Here is a 17,855-nt window from a genome sequence, read left to right on the forward strand (position 1 = left end):
AATAATAGTTTTACCTTCCTCTCTTAAACTTATTTCAATAGGTTAAAAGATTTCAGAATGGCCTGTTAATAAAACACACACACAGAGACACACACATACAAAGAGCAGCTAATTGTATGAGTTTATAAGTATTATTTACAATGAAGTAGTATTATAGTACTGTTTTTCATTAATTAGACTTATTTAATTTCCAATAGCATTGTGCTCATTTCTAACAAGATATTAAAATGTTAAGTAATTCCGATGAAAATTAGACATTTTGAGACTGCAACTGCGTCAAATTACTATTATACTCATCAACAGAAATATCCCAATCTGCGTTTTGTCTTTCCATTTTTTTATTACTATTAAGTCAGACTGTGTTTTCCCATCTAAAACTGAAAATACTGTGTTAATAAACAGCACATGAGTGAAAACGTAAAGAATTCATGAACTGAGCTGTATATTTTTCATGAATCTGCATTAAATCTTCAGAAAAAAAGCATCTTGTAAAATGCATCACCACAACGCTTCTTGCCTTCTCCTTCCTGGATTAATTTAGAGAATCAGACATAATCTTCTGAGTTTAATTAGAATTTGAACACAGCCATGATTGTATTGATACAACAAAATGCTGCACTGCACAGCGGATTGTGGTCTTCTAAGGCAACATGGGAAGCTTATAAGAAAGATAAGATGCATTGGAGCCATCTTGTTAAGTTTCACAAACATGTCATTATACAGTCTTATCAGGATTACGCTCTTCTTTTGCCCATACAAAACATGAAGAGGCTTTTTATATTAGACAACAAAAAAATATAAAAGAAACCAATTAAATTCCTTAATAATAATATGCCGCTTATGGTTGCCAAAGAGGCATAGTGCATTAATAAAGAACTGTGGCCACAGTTGAGTGTTTAACGGCTAATTTACTCCTCCAATAAGTATTCAGAATCAGAACGGTTTTACTAATATTTGTTTGAGTTTAATTTGTCTCAGTAATGCATACAATTAATAATCTTAAAATAGCTATCTTCTGTTCTCAAGAGAAAAAGGCACTTACTGTCCTCCATCAGTAACAGGATGGCTTTAGGGAATAGGCGTTTTGTGGTGAGAATGAAGATAATCAAATAGAGTCACAGAATCACAAAAGGCTAGTCATTGTCACAATGCTCATTTGCTTAATATTCAGTATTACACATGCTAACAGTGCATATGTAAAGGTAAACGTTACGCACTGGTTCAGTTACTGATGTGCTAATGATGGCACGATTGCATGTTTGCTAGATCTCTAGGCCACAGAACAGGGTTCTAATCTCCACTACACACCGTGTTATATGTGAGCATGATGAAAACTTATATAATAATTATATGGGATGAAAACACCTCTTTTGGTGGTCTTTGAAAATGCCTCGATTTGAGATGATTGTCATCCTTGATAGAATAGAAAGAAATAAGCCTCGGGTTGTTAGATCTGTTCTTTTAATGGTTTATCCAATTACACAAAGAAAGAATGAAACTTGACAGCGTTTAAAAGTTTTGGGAATATTGTCGAAGTTCCAACTCTTTGTATCTTTTTTTAAACATTTGTCAGTTTTGTTTTGTTTTCTTTCAAACTTCATATGCTGCAATACTGGAGGTTGTACCCTCTCAACACATAGTGGTAATGTCACACAAAGTCATCAAAAGCATCTTGATCTGATGTGAACAGCTTCACACATTCAGCAGGGTCACAGAACTCATCAAGGCAGCAGTAGAGGTAATCAAAATCTGTTACTCCTCTCTATTTCACGCACAATAGCTGTAATGTGACCAAAATTCAATCTAGTGATGTGTAAACTTTATTCATGGGTCAACAAATCCAGCATGGCTGTATTAAAGCTTACTGAAGTCTGTTAACCAGATCTGTTTCACAGAATGACTGTAAATGTTACCCAACCTCACACGGTAATGTATAAATTCCTGTTTCATACTTATGGAAAACATTTTGGTCTGGATGTGAACAGCGCCACACATACAGCAGGATCAACGTACTCTTTAAGGCGGTATTAGAAGTTACTGAAATCTGTTTCCCCTTCTATTTCACACCTAAATTCTCTCTTGTTATGTCTAAAAATCTTTATGTTTTATCTCAAAAACCATGATGTCTGATGTAAACAACTACACACATACAGCTGAGAGCAAAGCAGTACTAAAAGTTAACAAAGGAAATATTTCTATTAACTCAGAAAAGATTTAGAGTCACCTCAATTATATATGGTCATGTATACTTTATCTATGAACCCCAAAAAGCATTTTGGTCTGATGTGAACAGCTTAATACATACAGAAGGGTCACCAAATCTGGCAAACCCGTATTACAGGTTACCAAAATCAATAGCTATAATATTCAATAGCAAATAAATCAGCTATAACGTTAACCAAATTTACTCTGATGATATCTGAACGTTATTTTTAATATTCCTTATGCTTAATGTGTTTTACTAATAGTTTACTAATCATTCACTTTCATTCTGGCTTGAAGTTAAATTGAAATGATTGCATATCCACTAAAACAGACAAAGCAGTCCAAAACAACTAACGCATTTCATTGTTTTTCTGTCTCGTCTATAACCTGCCCTAATAAAATGACCGAATGACCTCATTTCATAGTTTAAAAGCACCTCGCCGGACAGAAGCGAGCATTTCCAGCCGCCCCCTTTTTAAAATCAACTACAGCTTTGTTTTTTCTCCAACAGACACAGACTCCCAGCATCCCTTGCGCGCGGAATGGCGGGTTGTGGCATGAAGCGGTAAACCGTCCTGCGCGTTCAGTCGTTTACCCGTTACCGTCATGTCGTCGTTTGTGACAGAAGTCCTCGCCAGCTCAGGAAAACTGGAGAAAGATGACCTCGCCTGCAAAATCTCCAAACTGTCACGGAAAGTGGAAGAAACGAAGGTAAACAGTGTAGTGGAGTTAGCTAGCAGCTGTCAAAACCTCAATATTAGTTAACTTGACGGTAAAAATAATCGGTGTTTTGGATTACTTAAAAATTATATTATTTTGATTGTTTGCACGCTGACTCTTTGATAATAATGTTAGCGTAACGTTAACGTTACATTGGCCGACCGTTAACCAAAGTGAGGCTAACGCTCTTCTCGTGTCATGATTTCATTTAACTTTGAGAATAACAAACGTGTAACAAGCTCCTCTGGACAATGAACACTTTGTTAATTCGTGTTTTAATCGGGAATAAAGCGGTATTGTCGTGACATTGTCTGGCTGACGTGTCACGCTACTGATGTCGTTGGCTGTCAGTGCCAGTCTGGGCTCTTGACTTCAGACAGATTAGCCTCCTTTCACCCGTGCTTGTGTTCTTTCCCGTCTTTAGACGGTGTAAACACAGATAAGTAAAAGATCTGTCTGGGTTTATTTTTTTCCCCCATCAAGCTAGTTTTATTCTTGATCTTGTTTAGGGACCTGCGACGTTTTTGTCTGAAGAGGTCATTAATTGCATGACATTAAATTTAGGGCTTTTTGTAACCTTAATGGAATTAAATCTATCAAATGAACTCTCCTATTCATATTTCTTATCCGATCGGAGAGATTGTTTGTTTATGCTTGTGTATTAGTGAACAAATACAAATGCAATCTCCACGTATGTGTGTGTGTGAGTTTATTATTGGTTTATGTTTCTGTGTCTTTAACCGGCCTCTCTTTGCTCCGTACAGGAAGAGGTTACAGATATGATAAATAAAAAATATATTGAGTTTATACCCAGCATGGAGGGAGCAGAGGAGCTTTTGGACCAAGTTGAATCAGTTTCCAAAGACATTGATTTATTAAAAAGCTGCATTGAGAATGAGGTACCTTTTTATTTTACTGTTAATAAACAGTTATGCATCGGTATGCAAAAACAACTCTTACGGTAGTTCAGCATGTAAATTAAGTGTTTGCATTTACAGGTTCAGCAGAACCTCCACGATGCCGTAACAGAGTACGCTAAGCTTAAACAGCAGCTAGAGAAAAACACTGCAGTTATAGACCTACTCCAGCATCTCCAAGAGGTATGCTACTGGGATTTTGTATAGGCTTAGTGGATTTTCTAACCATAAAGTTGACTTACGATTTAAAGCATGTGTGTTCTTGTAATGCAGTGAGCTATGTAAGAACAGTTCACAATAATTTGCTTGTTTACATAAGCTGTGGCACATGGTTTGTGTAACAGAAAATGTCATTATTTTGAAATGCTCTTATAGTTTGACACAGCAATAGAGGAGTATCACAGGGCCTTGCAGGAAAAAAACTATGTGATTGCAGCCAAGCAACATGGAAAGGTCAGTCACAATCAACGTTCAATTCATTCATCACATTACCACCATGTGAATTTAACAGGCTTAGTTAATTGTATATTTAATTTATTTATGATTTAAAAATGTTCCTCCAGTTCGACATCTTAAATGTGATTCATTGGCATATCGTTTATTTAATTTGAATAGCATTTTGGTGAGTTAATAGCTCTATGAGTTACTATGCAGTGTCTTAATCACATGTTCCTGTTTCGTTATGCAGGCGCGAGCTTGTGTGGATGCCCTGAAATCCTGGAAAGACACAGAGTTGCCTTTAGTTCGGGCCCTCAGCTCAGAGATCACAATACAAAGAGAGAATCTCATCTATCACCTTGGGGAAGAGTGGCAGAAACTGGCAGTCTGGAAATTGCCTTCCACTAAAAGTAACTATTTTACTTTAAAGTTGGTATGAAATGAAATTCACCCTGTCACTGATGCATGATGTTTATCTTATTGTGACCAAATCAAACATGAATGTCATTTTTTTCCTTTTGTTTCAAATGTCATATTTTATTCTTCCAGTGCAAGGACAGACTTGTCTCTGGTGGTAAATGCCGGATCTCTCCAGTCATTTAGTTCGCTTAAACCTGTCCTTCTCTTGTAATCGACTGCAAACTCAACAATCGGATCTGCCTCCATTCGATTAACAATCATTGGATTAAATCTATAAAAGTCCGCAGCCTACAATTAATCTATTTTTTCTTTAGTAATCACTCAGATATGTCACAATACACAATACTGTTGCTGATATCTAACTAGAGAAAAAAATGGTATCTTTAAGAACGTTCTGTCTCTGTTTGGCGATCTAATTAGTTTTGATCTTCTTTTTTCAGCCGAGCTCACTAGCGTGAAGTCTTTCCTGAAGACAGCACTTCATTTGAACAGAGGAGGACCTAAGGGAGATGAATCTGTCCCACATGCTCTTCTCCCCAGCATTCTCCAAGCCCTCTCCATCCAAGGAGAGCTTCATAAAAAGATTAAACTCTTTGGTAAGAATAAGTTTTGGTGTTACGGCACATTTGTACCACTAGATCGATTTGTTCACAGTTTGGTCTGTAAGTTAACTGCCTGACTCTTTGTCAATCCTTTAGGGCAAGTGCTGTTTAAGTACATGCTGAAGCCTCTGATCCTGTACCCCTCGTTGGTGGTGGAAGTGAGCAGTCAGCCGGAGCAGGGTGCTGTCTTGAGCTTGCAGTGTACAGAAACCAAAGCAGAGCACCCTGATCCCAGCCAGGTTTATACCAAAGTGCTCACCGTGCTTAAAACGCTACATGAACACCTTTTTGGTATGTTGTGTTTGGTGACCAAAAAAAAAGTTGATTCTGTTTACAGTAGACGGGGTTATCGTGACTAATACTTGCAATGCATATTCACATTTTTGGCTGAACTATCTGTTTACTAAGTTAACTTCAAACTTTGTAAAGCTGAGTTTTAGAAGTCCCCATAAAATCTGCACATTACATTTATTTATTATATAACTTTATTATTATTATTATTATTGTTTATATTTTTAATGAATACGATAAAAAATCTAAATGAATATTCTGTCATCATTTACTCAAGCTCTTGTCTTTCCAAACTAATCTTTAACTAAGGCCTTGTTAAACTATTCCATATGAATCGAGCAGTTTAATCCAAGCAAATAAGCAAATTTAATTTAGACTTTTATTCACATTTAAAGACACACATAGAGCAAATATATGGTAAACATTACACAACACTAGAACCAATCATGTGTGTTCTAGCATGCACAAGTATCTGTTTCGTTTTTTGCATGTGAACTCACATTTACTGTTATGATTCTGTATGCAGGTTATTATTGGTCAGACTCAGGCTTAAAATGCAACTCGGTTATAGGGGGTGTCACTAGTTTATCACTTTAACAAGTGGTTTTAAAAAAGCTTCAAGTAGACTGGTGTTTTTTTTTCTTTCTTTCTTCAGATGTGTCTATAGATGAAAAGAAAGTGTCTGAGATTTTAGGAGACCTGATATGGGAGGAGATGTCTGAATGCATCATTCGTGAATGCCTGGTTCATTCCATACCAGCTAACAGTAGTCAGCTAGCTGAGTATAGTGAGGTATGGCTGCAAGGATCTGTCGGCATATGAGAACTGTGCAGCATTCTTTGTAATACTATACAATTGTATTCTCAGGTTATCAAACAGACAGAAGATTTTGAGAACAGTCTGAAAGAAATGGGCTACCTCGCAGGGGACTCGACGGACCTCTTGAAATATGCCAGGAACATCAACTGCCACTTCGCAAGCAAAAAATGCCAAGATGTCATCGTGGCTGCGCGGAAGCTGATGACATCTGAGATGCACAACACAGTGAAAGTAAGGGCTCTTTAAATTCTCTAATGTCAATTAAGCTTTAAAAGATTTTTTTTTTTTTAGTTACACTTGATTCTTCTGTATGCTCTTCACACCCAGATCACTCCAGAGTATAAACTCTCTATCCCTAAACTACCGAATCCCAGTGGAGGAGAGAAGGAAAGGAAGGAGTCTAATAAGAAAAGTGGCCATTACGATCAGCAGAGCCTGGAAAACCAGAAGCAGCTGAGTCCCAACACTCTGTGCCTTCCTGTGTGTCGCATTAGTGAGTCAGTGCAGCAGCTCCTTGAGCTTGCCATTCAGACTCTGTCTGAGGCAGTGGGCAGCTCCCCCCAATGGTACGTAGTAGGCATTACAGACACTACAATCAAGCAGATGCGGTATGCTTTTATCTCTGTGTGGAAGCTGTAATTGCTTAACTTCATAAATTTGTTGTATTTATTTTTGCAGTGCAGTCCAGCTTTTCTACACGGTCCGAAACATTTTTCACCTGTTCTACGATGTCGTGCCTACATATCACAAGCAAGTCGTTTTTTCTCTAAAATAGCAGTATTCTTGGTGTACTGTTTGTTTATTTGTTTTTAATGTGATTCTGTTTTCATAACTTAGGGACAACTTCCTGAAGTTGCCTCACTTGGCTGCAATTCAACACAATAACTGCATGTTCATCGCTCACCACCTTTTAACCTTGGGTTTCCAGTTTAAACCTCACCTTCCTTTGAAAGACGGAGTGGCTTATTTTGTAGACTTGGTCCCAGGCTTCAGAAGACTAGGTGAGGGTGCACTGACATTTTATGATACAGTTCAAACTTGTCAATAAGAAATGTATACAATTAACAATGCATTGCAATTACGTGTAGTTTGTTTCAAAATCAAACTATAATTGAATTTAAAAAAACATTATTATTAAATTATACTACACTAAAATATTATTATACTATTTTTACTGTATTTTTAATTAAATACAAAGAAGAAAAAAATCTAACCGTTTGAACAGTAGTGTAAATAGCAATGTTCAAGGGTTTTCTTTCTATTATTAAACAAGGTGCCCGATGCTTTGTGGCACAAATGAACGTTCAAAAAGCTGAGATGTTGGAGAGACTGTCCACTGCACGTAACTTCTCCAACTTGGATGACGAAGACAATTACTCTGTAGCCAGCAAAGCTATCAGACAAGTACGATCAAGCACCACAAATTCACTGTCCTTAAATAAACAATAGAAGCTTTTGCTCGTTGTACTTGGATAACAGTATATAAGCATATTGTGCCTCGAGTGCTTGTCACTTTTTATTTTTATGTTGTGTATTTTAGGTAATTCACCAGCTGAGGAGATTGGGAAAGGTTTGGCAAGACGTCTTGCCTGTGAACATATACTGCAAAGCCATCGGGACTCTCCTCAATACTGCAATATCAGAGCTGATTAACAAAATTATGATGTTGGAGGTAAGGCAATGCGTAATGCTGCTGCTGTTGTTTGGTGACACCACTTAACGTTTCGAGGTGTAAACCAAGTGCTCTCATTCCAGGACATCTCTAACGTGGATGGTGAGCGACTGAGAACACTGTGTCAAACCATCATAGAAGAAGGACCGCTGGTCTTTAATCCATTGCCGGATGAAAACAAGAACAAAAAATATCAAGAAGAGGTTCCAGTGTATGTTAAGAAATGGATGACCTTAAAAGAGATCTCCATGGTGCTAAATGCTAATCTACAGGAGATTGTGGACAGGTGATGACACTTAATTGTTTATATATGGTTAATTTTATGGGATCTTATTAGGTTTTCATTATATTTTTTAGGATTATGTGTTGAGTTCATAGATTTCATTGGAGCTCACGTTAAACGTATTCTTCCTCTTGTTTAGGTGGGCAGAGGGGAAAGGACCTCTTGCAGTGGAGTTCTCCTGTAATGAGATGAAGAGCCTCATTCGAGCCCTGTTCAAGAACACAGAGAGACGAGCAGCAGCCCTCGCTAAAATCGTCAAATAAACCAAGACCAATGCAAAATAACGCTACTTGGGGCTTTTCCTTACATATTGTATTCTATATTTTTCTATGTTGCTGAAAGATGCATTACAATAAATGCTTTTCTAAGCACATGCCTGCTCTCTTATCAGTATGCCCTGTTATCAGTATATGAATTAATACTTGAAAAATACCTCAATAAAATGCAGCAATTGCATATAGTGATGTTTTAAGCTGTGTAATCAATTATTTTTTTTCTTAGAGGGTTGAAACAACACGAGGGAGCGCGTGTTTTAGTTAAAATAATTAAGAATATAATTAAGAATAGAAGAGGGTCATATTAATTTAAGTCTCGATACATTAGTAATAGAAGATAGGTGTGCATAGTTAAACTTTTATTTGGCGGCACTTTTACGTCAGCGCTTGCTTGACAGTTTACGGCACCGGCTTTGACAGCTTGAAGGTTGCCATGTATTTAAAATTACAGTCGCAGAATCCTCAAAATGATACATCGTATTAATAAAATACCTCTTTCATTTGATAATCTCCAGATGCTAAGTCAAGGACGTGTTAATTAAGCACGTCGTGTTTATGAATTTGCAACAAATGTTATTCACTCAGTCATGAGAAGTCTTGAACGGGAGGTTTTGTAGATCATAAAATGTATCTGGCAACCCTAGTGCGTCACCAGGAGGACGAAGCGAAGGAGACTGTCGTAAAGTGGGATGTTTTGGAGTAGGGAGGTCATTGGAAAGTGAGGTTGTTCGGTACGTTTAGGGGGGAATAGACCGCCACTTCTAGTACAGGTGTCAGATATTCTGATACCAGAGTGGCCTTACTCAAATCCAGCGTGGTTTTACAGGGGTATTCACGTTCAGAATGTTGCGTTTAGCGCTGCGAGTGCGTCCCTGTGCCAGGCTCGCCCGGCCCAGTGTCCTGTCGGGCCCTGCTGCTGCTAGTCCACGATCCGGACCGCTATCATGCCATCATCTCAAGCGATACCACTCCAGCGGCCCGGCCCGGGCCCGGAGCTTGTGTCACGGTCGGCGTATGTTCAACAGCATCCTCAGTAACAGATCTTGGTCTTGCGAAGCCAGGCGGCTAGTTTCAGTCAAAGCATGCGAGTGTACAGTCTGCCACCACACCAGAAGGTAAGCTAAGCTAATTAATAGTATAATGTACAGCTTTGCTTGCTTTTTTTTTTTTTTTTTTTTTTTTATACTGTGGAGCACAAGAGTAAATGTTGGAGACGGACAGACTCAGTCGCTTTTGGCCTCTACACCGCAATCGTTTTTTACATAGTGACAGTCATCAGTCATCGTTTACTTTCATTGCGCCATCTGTCATCTCTTTTGGGCTCCACGGAATAAATGAAGTCGTACAGATTTGGACATCATTATGGAGAATAAAGTTTAAACATTTGGGGGTGAACTGAGTACTGGTATAGCGCATCAGTGCGTTTCTTCTGTTGGTGTCACCTTCAAGATGTTAAAGCATGGCTGTAGTTATATATATGTCATGAATTCTGTGAGGTGTCAGGGGTCCTTGTTGCCCTCAATCATAGATCTCCATGCTAGGAAAATAATTAAATTATAAGAAAGGTGTTATTGGTCTATATTTATTACATTATGTTACTGCTCAGCTGTAAACTTTTTTTTTTTTTTTATCAACTTGAAATTGCTGTTAGTCTTCATAAATTAATTAAAATCCTTTTTTAAAAAATATATAATAAATTTACTAAATTAAATAAATAAAGGGTAGGAAGAAGTCGTTTATGAATTAGAATTAGAAGTTGAGGGAATCCTGAATATCAAGAACTTATATGGCAGTAAACAGCAACAGAACTGTTGAATCTCCATTTCAGGGCAGATCATTTACATTGCAGACATATTGGAACTATTTAGATTTTGAATCATCCCAAAAGAAGTCTCTTATGCTCACAATAATGTCATTCTTTTCCTGTGATAGTGAAGCTGAATTTTCAGCAGCCATTACTTCAGTCTTCTGTGTTACATGATCAACCTAATCAGAAGTCATTCTTTGCATATAAAAAGTATTCTCTTAGCTTCATGAAATTCAGATGAAACACTGATGGCAGATTGACTATTCTGATGATGTCTTTCATATTTTTCTGGCCCTTGACGGTGTTTGTTACTCAATGGAACAGTCACAAGCCTAAAATAATCTTAATTGAACTCCCTAAATATCTTAAATTGTGCTCTGAAGACAAACAAAGCTTTTATGGGTTTGAAACAACATGGCTGTAAGTGATAAATGACAGAATTTTCTTTTTGGGGTGGAGTAACCCTTTAATTATTCCCTGACTTCTGACTGTCAGTGTGTTACATTCCATGAGGAGAACTTAAATTCATTCTCATGAAACATACACAACTTCCTGAAAATATAACACGGTTTATTTTGTTACAGGTGGAACTACCTGCTTTATCCCCCACTATGCAGATGGGCACTATTGCGCGCTGGGAGAAGAAAGAAGGTGACAAAATCAATGAGGGAGATTTGATCGCTGAGGTGAGGCACATTTAGCTTTTTATCAAAAATATAACTACTACTATCAATATTTAGTTTTTTATTATTACATTTAATAATTTTTTTTTACAGTGATGACAAAATTAAGTAAGAATTGATGTTTTTGGTATATCAGTGTACATCTGATATAGTAATGAGGCCGCAGTATGGAGCATGGCACCTCGTAACATCTTATTAACCAGTCAGATCAAACTCTCAACAGCCCCATGGTATCATTTTGAACTCTACCTGTTCTGTCTTGATTTGGTCAGGTTGAAACAGATAAGGCTACGGTTGGATTTGAAATTCTGGAGGAGTGCTACCTTGCCAAGATCTTGGTGCCTCAGGGTACAAGAGATGTACCCATTGGAGCCGTCATTTGTATTACAGTTGACAAGTAAGCATCATTTTTACCTGCACTGCCAAGATACTGAGCATAACACGATCTGCTGTTTGCTGTGCACATATTGCACGATGTTCTTAATCATTTAAAATGACAGCGTAAACTTGCCATGCTTGAACTGATGAGAGGAAACCTTCCAATCAATTTTGTGGTACCACAGAGAAATGGTGCTTAGTGATGCACCTAAACGATCCTGTGCCTTGGCTTTTTATGAAAGCATAAAATTGCATGTTTGACAACTGTGTGTGTGAAATAGGATTTATGTTTGATCTTTTTCAAACTAATATACATCATCTATCTTTTGACTTTTAGTCCTGACCTCATCCCTGCATTTAAAGACCTTACATTGGATAAAATCGCTAGCTCCGCCCCTGTGCCTGCAGCTGCCCCTCCCCCTCCATCAGCGCCTGCGGCTGCTCCTGCTTCTCCACAGGTTCCTGGGAGCTCCTACCCACCTCACATGAAGGTATGAGATGTTGACCAGATATGAAAATGACTACAAGCTGAATTACTAGTTCTGAAGTAAAACTGATGAAGTACTTATTTGGGATATTGGGCAGTTTAAGTTCGGCTGGGCGATATATTCATGCGCATCTTGTCAATAAAGCCGGTTCTTTGATTAGCGGTAAATGAAAGCTAACCCAATGAATCACCCGCAAAACTGAACGGCTCCAGAGCTAATGGAGATTAACCGCTAAAACAGCTAATGGAGATTTCCCGCTAATCAAGGAACTAGCTTTACTGACGGGATGCACATGATATATTGATACATGTATACCGCCCTAGTTTAAGTATAAGCAGTCATAGTATTACATGCTGTTATTGACTTTCTGTCTTGCTTTCATTAGATTCTTCTCCCAGCTCTCTCCCCCACCATGACTATGGGCACTGTGCAGCGCTGGGAGAAGAAGGTGGGTGAGAAACTCGGTGAGGGAGACCTGCTGGCTGAAATCGAGACCGATAAGGCAACAATCGGTAACCTGTCAATTCTTTTCTTTAAACATATCGATAACAATTTCTAATTAGAGAAATCGTTCTAATACGCTGATTTGGTATGCTTTATGCTTTTTTAAGGTTGATAGCAGTTGTAAAATATTGTAAAAAAAAAATGTTTAATGCATCCTTGCTAAATAGAAGTATTAAAAATATACTGACCCCAAGCTTTTTAATGGTAGTGCATATTTATATAAACACAGTTAAATCAATACGCATGAACCATACTTAAACTTCATGTGATTTCCTCTTGTGGTTTTCAGGTTTTGAGGTACAGGAGGAGGGTTACCTGGCTAAGATATTGATTGCTGAGGGCACCCGGGATGTTCCCCTCGGCACTCCTCTCTGCATCATTGTGGAAAAGGAATCCGACATTAGCACGTTTGCTGACTATGTAGAGACAGGGGTGGCTGCAAGCCCACCTCCCGCTCCCACACCGGTAAAGAGCTCTGACTCTACTGTTTATGTAATTATTAATAATGTTAATTATGCACACTTAATGCTATTGATTAAGATTAACAATAACAGCAGGCATTTATTGTTCATTTTGAGTTGCAATTGCACAATGTGATATAATATACTTTATATGTGACCACCTAAAGGCTGCTGGAAATTCAAGGTCATGTTTTAACGCCAGTGTTATATCAACAGTTTTTTGCTGTAACTAAAAGTGAAAGTTCATTTTGATATGTTTGCAGTGTTTTGAAATTCTGCGATCATGCCATGTCAGTTTTGTGGGAGTGGCTGTACAACAAAGCGCAGGATGGATTTTGGCTAGATATTAAGATATTTTATTTTATTTAGAAATTCTTATATAGTTATGGGTTATGTATATAGCATGTGCTCTAACTGCTGAACTACAGCTACAACAAACCACACCAAACATAATGTCTTCTCATCAGTTTTTATAACGTAACAAAAAATAATAATGCTGATTTTAGATGGTGTTTACACAGGAAACTTTAATCTGTACTGCATTTCTCAGGTGGCCACCCCATCACCAGCTCCAGCAGCTCCCACCCCGGCACCCGCCGCTGCTCCAGCCGCCCCTGCTGCCCCTAGGAAGGGAAGGGTGTTCGCCAGTCCTCTAGCCAAGAAGCTGGCTGCAGAGAAGGGAATTGACATTGCCCAGGTCACAGGTAGGAGCAGTTCGACTTGAATAATGTTGGGAGATGTCCTTCTGGCATTAGTGTTACTTCTTTATTTTACTTGTATCATTATGGGTGGTTCACTAAAATGGGATAATGCATATATTATGTCTGTAGGAACTGGACCAGACGGCAGAGTCACCAGGAAAGATATTGACAGTTTCGTTCCACCTAAGCTTACTCCAGTAAGTCAAATTTCATGCCACCAGATCCAAAAAAACTTTGTTTTTATGAGGGCTTTAAGTTTAACTTTATGAAAACACAACATGATCAATGCACTGGCCCCTAGACCTGTAGGTCATCTTAGATTTCATTCATGTTGACAAATATGATTCAGGGCAGCAACTCCATAAAAGCAGTTATGTACTGAAATTCAAGATAATGGGGAAGAAAGTGCTGCTGTATAAGTTTGTGGCAATAATACACAAGTGTCGCAAAGAACAGTTCAGTGAATAAGAAATTAATGTTAAAAAATTTATGAAAAAAATGTGAGAACTTTTTATTCAAAGGCCCATTCATAGAGAGAACAGTTTTTGTCTTTGATTTCAAACCTGTGATTTACTTTCTTTTGTGCAACGTACAATAAGGTATTTTTGAAGATTGTTGGTAACAAAGCTGTTTTAAATGACTTTCATTGCATGAACAAAAAAATACTGTGATGTTTCTCAAATTATTGTCGTGTGTAGTTAATACACAATAATAGCATTTAAAATTTTAGTCAACTGGCAGGGTTTTCTTTCCCAATAATAAAAAGCCTTTGAGAAAGTCTATGTATCATAATGCAGCACAAAATTCCACAGAATTCCTGCCACGTCAAAGTTTTTTTTAATTCTCTCACCACCTTTGTCATAAATCCCCACTAAAACTATTAAAAATGTAAGTAACGCTAATAAAAAAAGGCTAATTCATGGCTAATTAAAAATATTAATATCATATAAGTAAAACTAGAATAGCACTGGACCCCATCCCTAGCAAGTTGATTTATGAAATATATTGCCAAATTTATTTAATATTTTTTTTTTTTTTTTTTTTTTTTTTTTTTTTTTTTTTTTTTTGCAGATCAGTTTAGAATATGCAAATCTGTAGATTTCTGTAATATATATTAAGGTATATTGCATTTTAAGTAGTCTGAAAGCATTTTTCTTTTTCATTTTTTTTCTGCTCATTGTTTTACAAATATTTGTTTAATGCCACCAGACACCAGCTGCTGCTCCTACCCCTGCTGCTCCCACCCCAGCCCTGCCCCTGCTTTTGCTGCTGTACCTACAGGAACCTTCACTGACATCCCCATCAGCAACATCCGCAAAGTGAGTCCACTCACCACAGAAACCACTTTATACTCACTATGCAAACGTAAAGGCTTTTATGTTACCCTTAACGCTCTGTTCCCTGCCTGTCTCCTTACTGCTCTTCTGTCTAGGTGATTGCCCAGAGGTTGATGCAGTCGAAGCAGACTATTCCTCACTATTATTTGTCTATCGATGTGAACATGGACCAAGTTCTTGAACTCAGGAAAGAACTCAATGCTGTGAGTGAACTCTGTTCAGATGATCGTGACGTGGTAGTGAACTCCGCATTACGTTATAGTATTCCTAATTTAGACTGTACCTTTTCCTCGCGATCAGGAGGTGAAAGCAGAAAATGTCAAACTCTCGGTCAATGACTTCATCATCAAGGCCTCGGCTCTGGCCTGTTTAAAGGTGCCAGAGGCCAACTCCTCTTGGATGGACACAGTCATCAGACAGTGAGTGGACTCCCACAATGCAATTCTACTCTTAACCGTTTGAGGTCAATTATCAGTGAATGTAAAGTAACTGATGTGTCATTTGAATTAAAATCAAATGCTTTTTTTGTCCTCTTTGCACAGAAATCATGTGGTGGATGTTAGTGTCGCAGTCAGTACACCCGTGGGTCTAATCACTCCCATTGTATTTAATGCCCATATTAAGGGCCTTGCGTCTATAAGCAAAGACGTAACCACGTTAGCTACTAAAGCACGAGAGGGAAAACTACAACCCCATGAATTCCAGGTGAGCGTTTTAGATGGTCTGTTAAAACATATAAGAAATAATGATTTTATGCTGTGTTTTTTTGTAACAACCTGTACCTTTCTTAACACTTGAAATTTAACATTTTAAATAAACAACTTTACTAAAAAAAAAAATTATTGTAATTAGTATACACACACGTTTGTTTTGCTATATTTGTGAGTACTTTGATAGACTTCTATTGTTTTTATACAGACCTAACAATGTGTGTATCTATGTATGTGTATATATTAGGGTTGGGCAATATGTACATTTTTCATATCGTCATATCGCCAGCCTGTGTGATCAACAATACCCGATATTATCGTATATGAGCGGCTGTACTTTTCACAGGCTATTTCATAACTATTTGGTGATTTTTAAACCATGCATGCGTGAGAGAGTATTTTCAGGTAGCCTAAGTTCATATTTTTGGAGTAAAGTTAAATTAAACGGATACAGTCATACAGTTCTCCGGACCGCGCGCCCCACATTGAGTCCTGTTTTAGACTAATAACTTATTAACTGCACATTTTTTTTTACTATAAAGATGATGAAGAATAAGCATTAATATTTTTTGTGGGGTTTTTTTTTCCTTCATTTTTCTAAAACATTTTTGGTTTTCCCAGGGTGGCACCTTCACTATATCCAATCTGGGCATGTATGGCATCAAGCATTTTTCAGCTATTATTAACCCTCCTCAAGCCTGCATTCTGGCTGTGGGTGGCTCAGAAAAGAGACTGCTGCCTGCAGACAACGAGAAAGGGTAAGCAATGGAAATAGACGGACGTTAATTTACCATCAGCCTTACTAATATACATGGCATTTTAAAACCGTTTCTCCAGTCAGTTCATGTTTTTTGTGTGTGTCTCGCAGGTTTGATGTGGCGAGCATGATGTCTGTGACTCTGAGCTGTGATCACAGGGTGGTAGATGGCGCTGTTGGGGCACAGTGGCTGGCCGAGTTCCGCAAGTTCCTGGAGAAACCCTTCACCATGCTCCTGTGAGCAGCAAGTTTAAATGGTCGTGGCCCCAGAAGAAAAAAAAAGAAACAGTGGACTTTAAGATTTGGAGAGGTCTCTCTCATTGGTTATATGCTTATATTTCCCTGGGAATTATAACAGGTGGTTCTCTCCCTTCATTTTTTTTATTTTCCTTCTCACTCACATACTCCCTTTCATATGCTATATTTTTCCAATATCGTTTCCTAAAGCCTGAAGTAACCTCTCAACCCAAAGTTGTAAGTGATTGTTAAGGTCATTTTCTGTAGTTTCAGAAGATAATGCTGGATAATGCAAGGGTTTTCATCTTTCTTCAGGATATTGTTACAACCGTAAGTCTGTGTTTGCCATTTAGATCAAAGAATAATGTCTGTGTCCATGGCCAAGTCTTATGGTCTATACCTGCAAGCTTTGACTTGTTTCCATGTATCAATGGCACATTCGTTGGCACAATATGAGTATCCTTTCTATACAAGAAAAACCGTGATGAGATCTGGGGATGTGTGTGCCAAATATTGTCTGACTACAATTGAAATTTTATTTATGACACATTATTCAGTGCATAGGTTTATTTTCTGTATTGCTGCATAGTAGTCATACATTTGGACTGTCACTCCACGAGTTAAATATCTGGTGCATTCATGATGGTTGTTTCATTGAGACTCTCTTGGTATGTGGGCAGAGTTTTGATATAGGCAGTTTTATTTATTACATCTCTCACTCCACACAAAGCACAGTGGTGCCTTTGCTCCTGTTTATAGCACCTTGGTATTTCTTTTTAAATTGTTATATTTTCCAAGTCATTCTTTAATGAATAACGCACAATTCATGGGGTGAACTGCTGTTATAAATAAACCTATGGAGAAACAAAAGAGAGGTTCCCAAATGGATTAAAACACTAGAAAGGATATACCTATTTGTATCTTCTAGAAAAAAAAAAAAAAAAAAAAAAAAACAGCTTATACAGGTTGTTTTGACATGCAGTCAGTGCAATTAGGACAAACTTTTCCATGAGGATATTATATCAATATATATAATATGAAAGGAAAAAAATGAGAAAGAATAAACAAGATAGACATTTAAATATTATATGTTGCACATTGTTGTTTCTATAAGGATTACTTGTTTTAATCTTACTGGCCTACAATGTCA

The 17,855-nt window shown here is 37.7% G+C and overlaps 2 protein-coding genes across 2 annotated transcripts; both read left to right on the plus strand.

The window, feature by feature from the left end:
* Nucleotides 1-2,714: 2,714 nt before the first annotated feature.
* Nucleotides 2,715-8,839, plus strand: LOC122326099 (centromere/kinetochore protein zw10 homolog). The gene is made up of 16 exons (XM_043220788.1): nt 2,715-2,916; nt 3,690-3,824; nt 3,924-4,025; nt 4,218-4,295; nt 4,531-4,690; nt 5,141-5,296; nt 5,399-5,593; nt 6,249-6,385; nt 6,461-6,643; nt 6,740-6,978; nt 7,091-7,162; nt 7,250-7,413; nt 7,686-7,816; nt 7,953-8,084; nt 8,168-8,370; nt 8,507-8,839. The coding sequence occupies exons 1-16, from the start codon at nt 2,812-2,814 to the stop codon at nt 8,628-8,630; spliced, it is 2,316 nt and encodes a 771-aa protein (XP_043076723.1). The 5' UTR covers nt 2,715-2,811; the 3' UTR covers nt 8,631-8,839.
* Nucleotides 8,840-9,312: 473 nt separating this feature from the next.
* LOC122326102 (dihydrolipoyllysine-residue acetyltransferase component of pyruvate dehydrogenase complex, mitochondrial-like) lies at nt 9,313-17,792 on the plus strand. The gene is given in 16 exon segments (XM_043220791.1): nt 9,313-9,684; nt 9,687-9,757; nt 11,034-11,135; nt 11,405-11,529; nt 11,848-12,001; nt 12,384-12,510; nt 12,792-12,967; nt 13,514-13,667; nt 13,794-13,861; nt 14,874-14,904; nt 14,907-14,983; nt 15,097-15,204; nt 15,302-15,420; nt 15,544-15,706; nt 16,333-16,469; nt 16,580-17,792. Coding segments are annotated over 16 exon segments (1,941 nt in total). The 5' UTR covers nt 9,313-9,485; the 3' UTR covers nt 16,710-17,792.
* Nucleotides 17,793-17,855: the final 63 nt, after the last annotated feature.

The sequence above is a fragment of the Puntigrus tetrazona genome, chromosome 21 (assembly GCF_018831695.1).
Source record: "Puntigrus tetrazona isolate hp1 chromosome 21, ASM1883169v1, whole genome shotgun sequence".
In the NCBI taxonomy this organism is placed as follows: domain Eukaryota; kingdom Metazoa; phylum Chordata; class Actinopteri; order Cypriniformes; family Cyprinidae; genus Puntigrus; species Puntigrus tetrazona.

Bases quoted from the DNA above. Each gene is read 5' to 3' on its own strand.
- LOC122326099 (XM_043220788.1), top strand. From the start codon at position 2,812: ATGTCGTCGTTTGTGACAGAAGTCCTCGCCAGCTCAGGAAAACTGGAG. The intron at 8,085-8,167 runs GTAAGGCAATGC...CTCTCATTCCAG, and splicing joins ACAAAATTATGATGTTGGAG to GACATCTCTAACGTGGATGG. The intron at 8,371-8,506 runs GTGATGACACTT...CCTCTTGTTTAG, and splicing joins CTACAGGAGATTGTGGACAG to GTGGGCAGAGGGGAAAGGAC.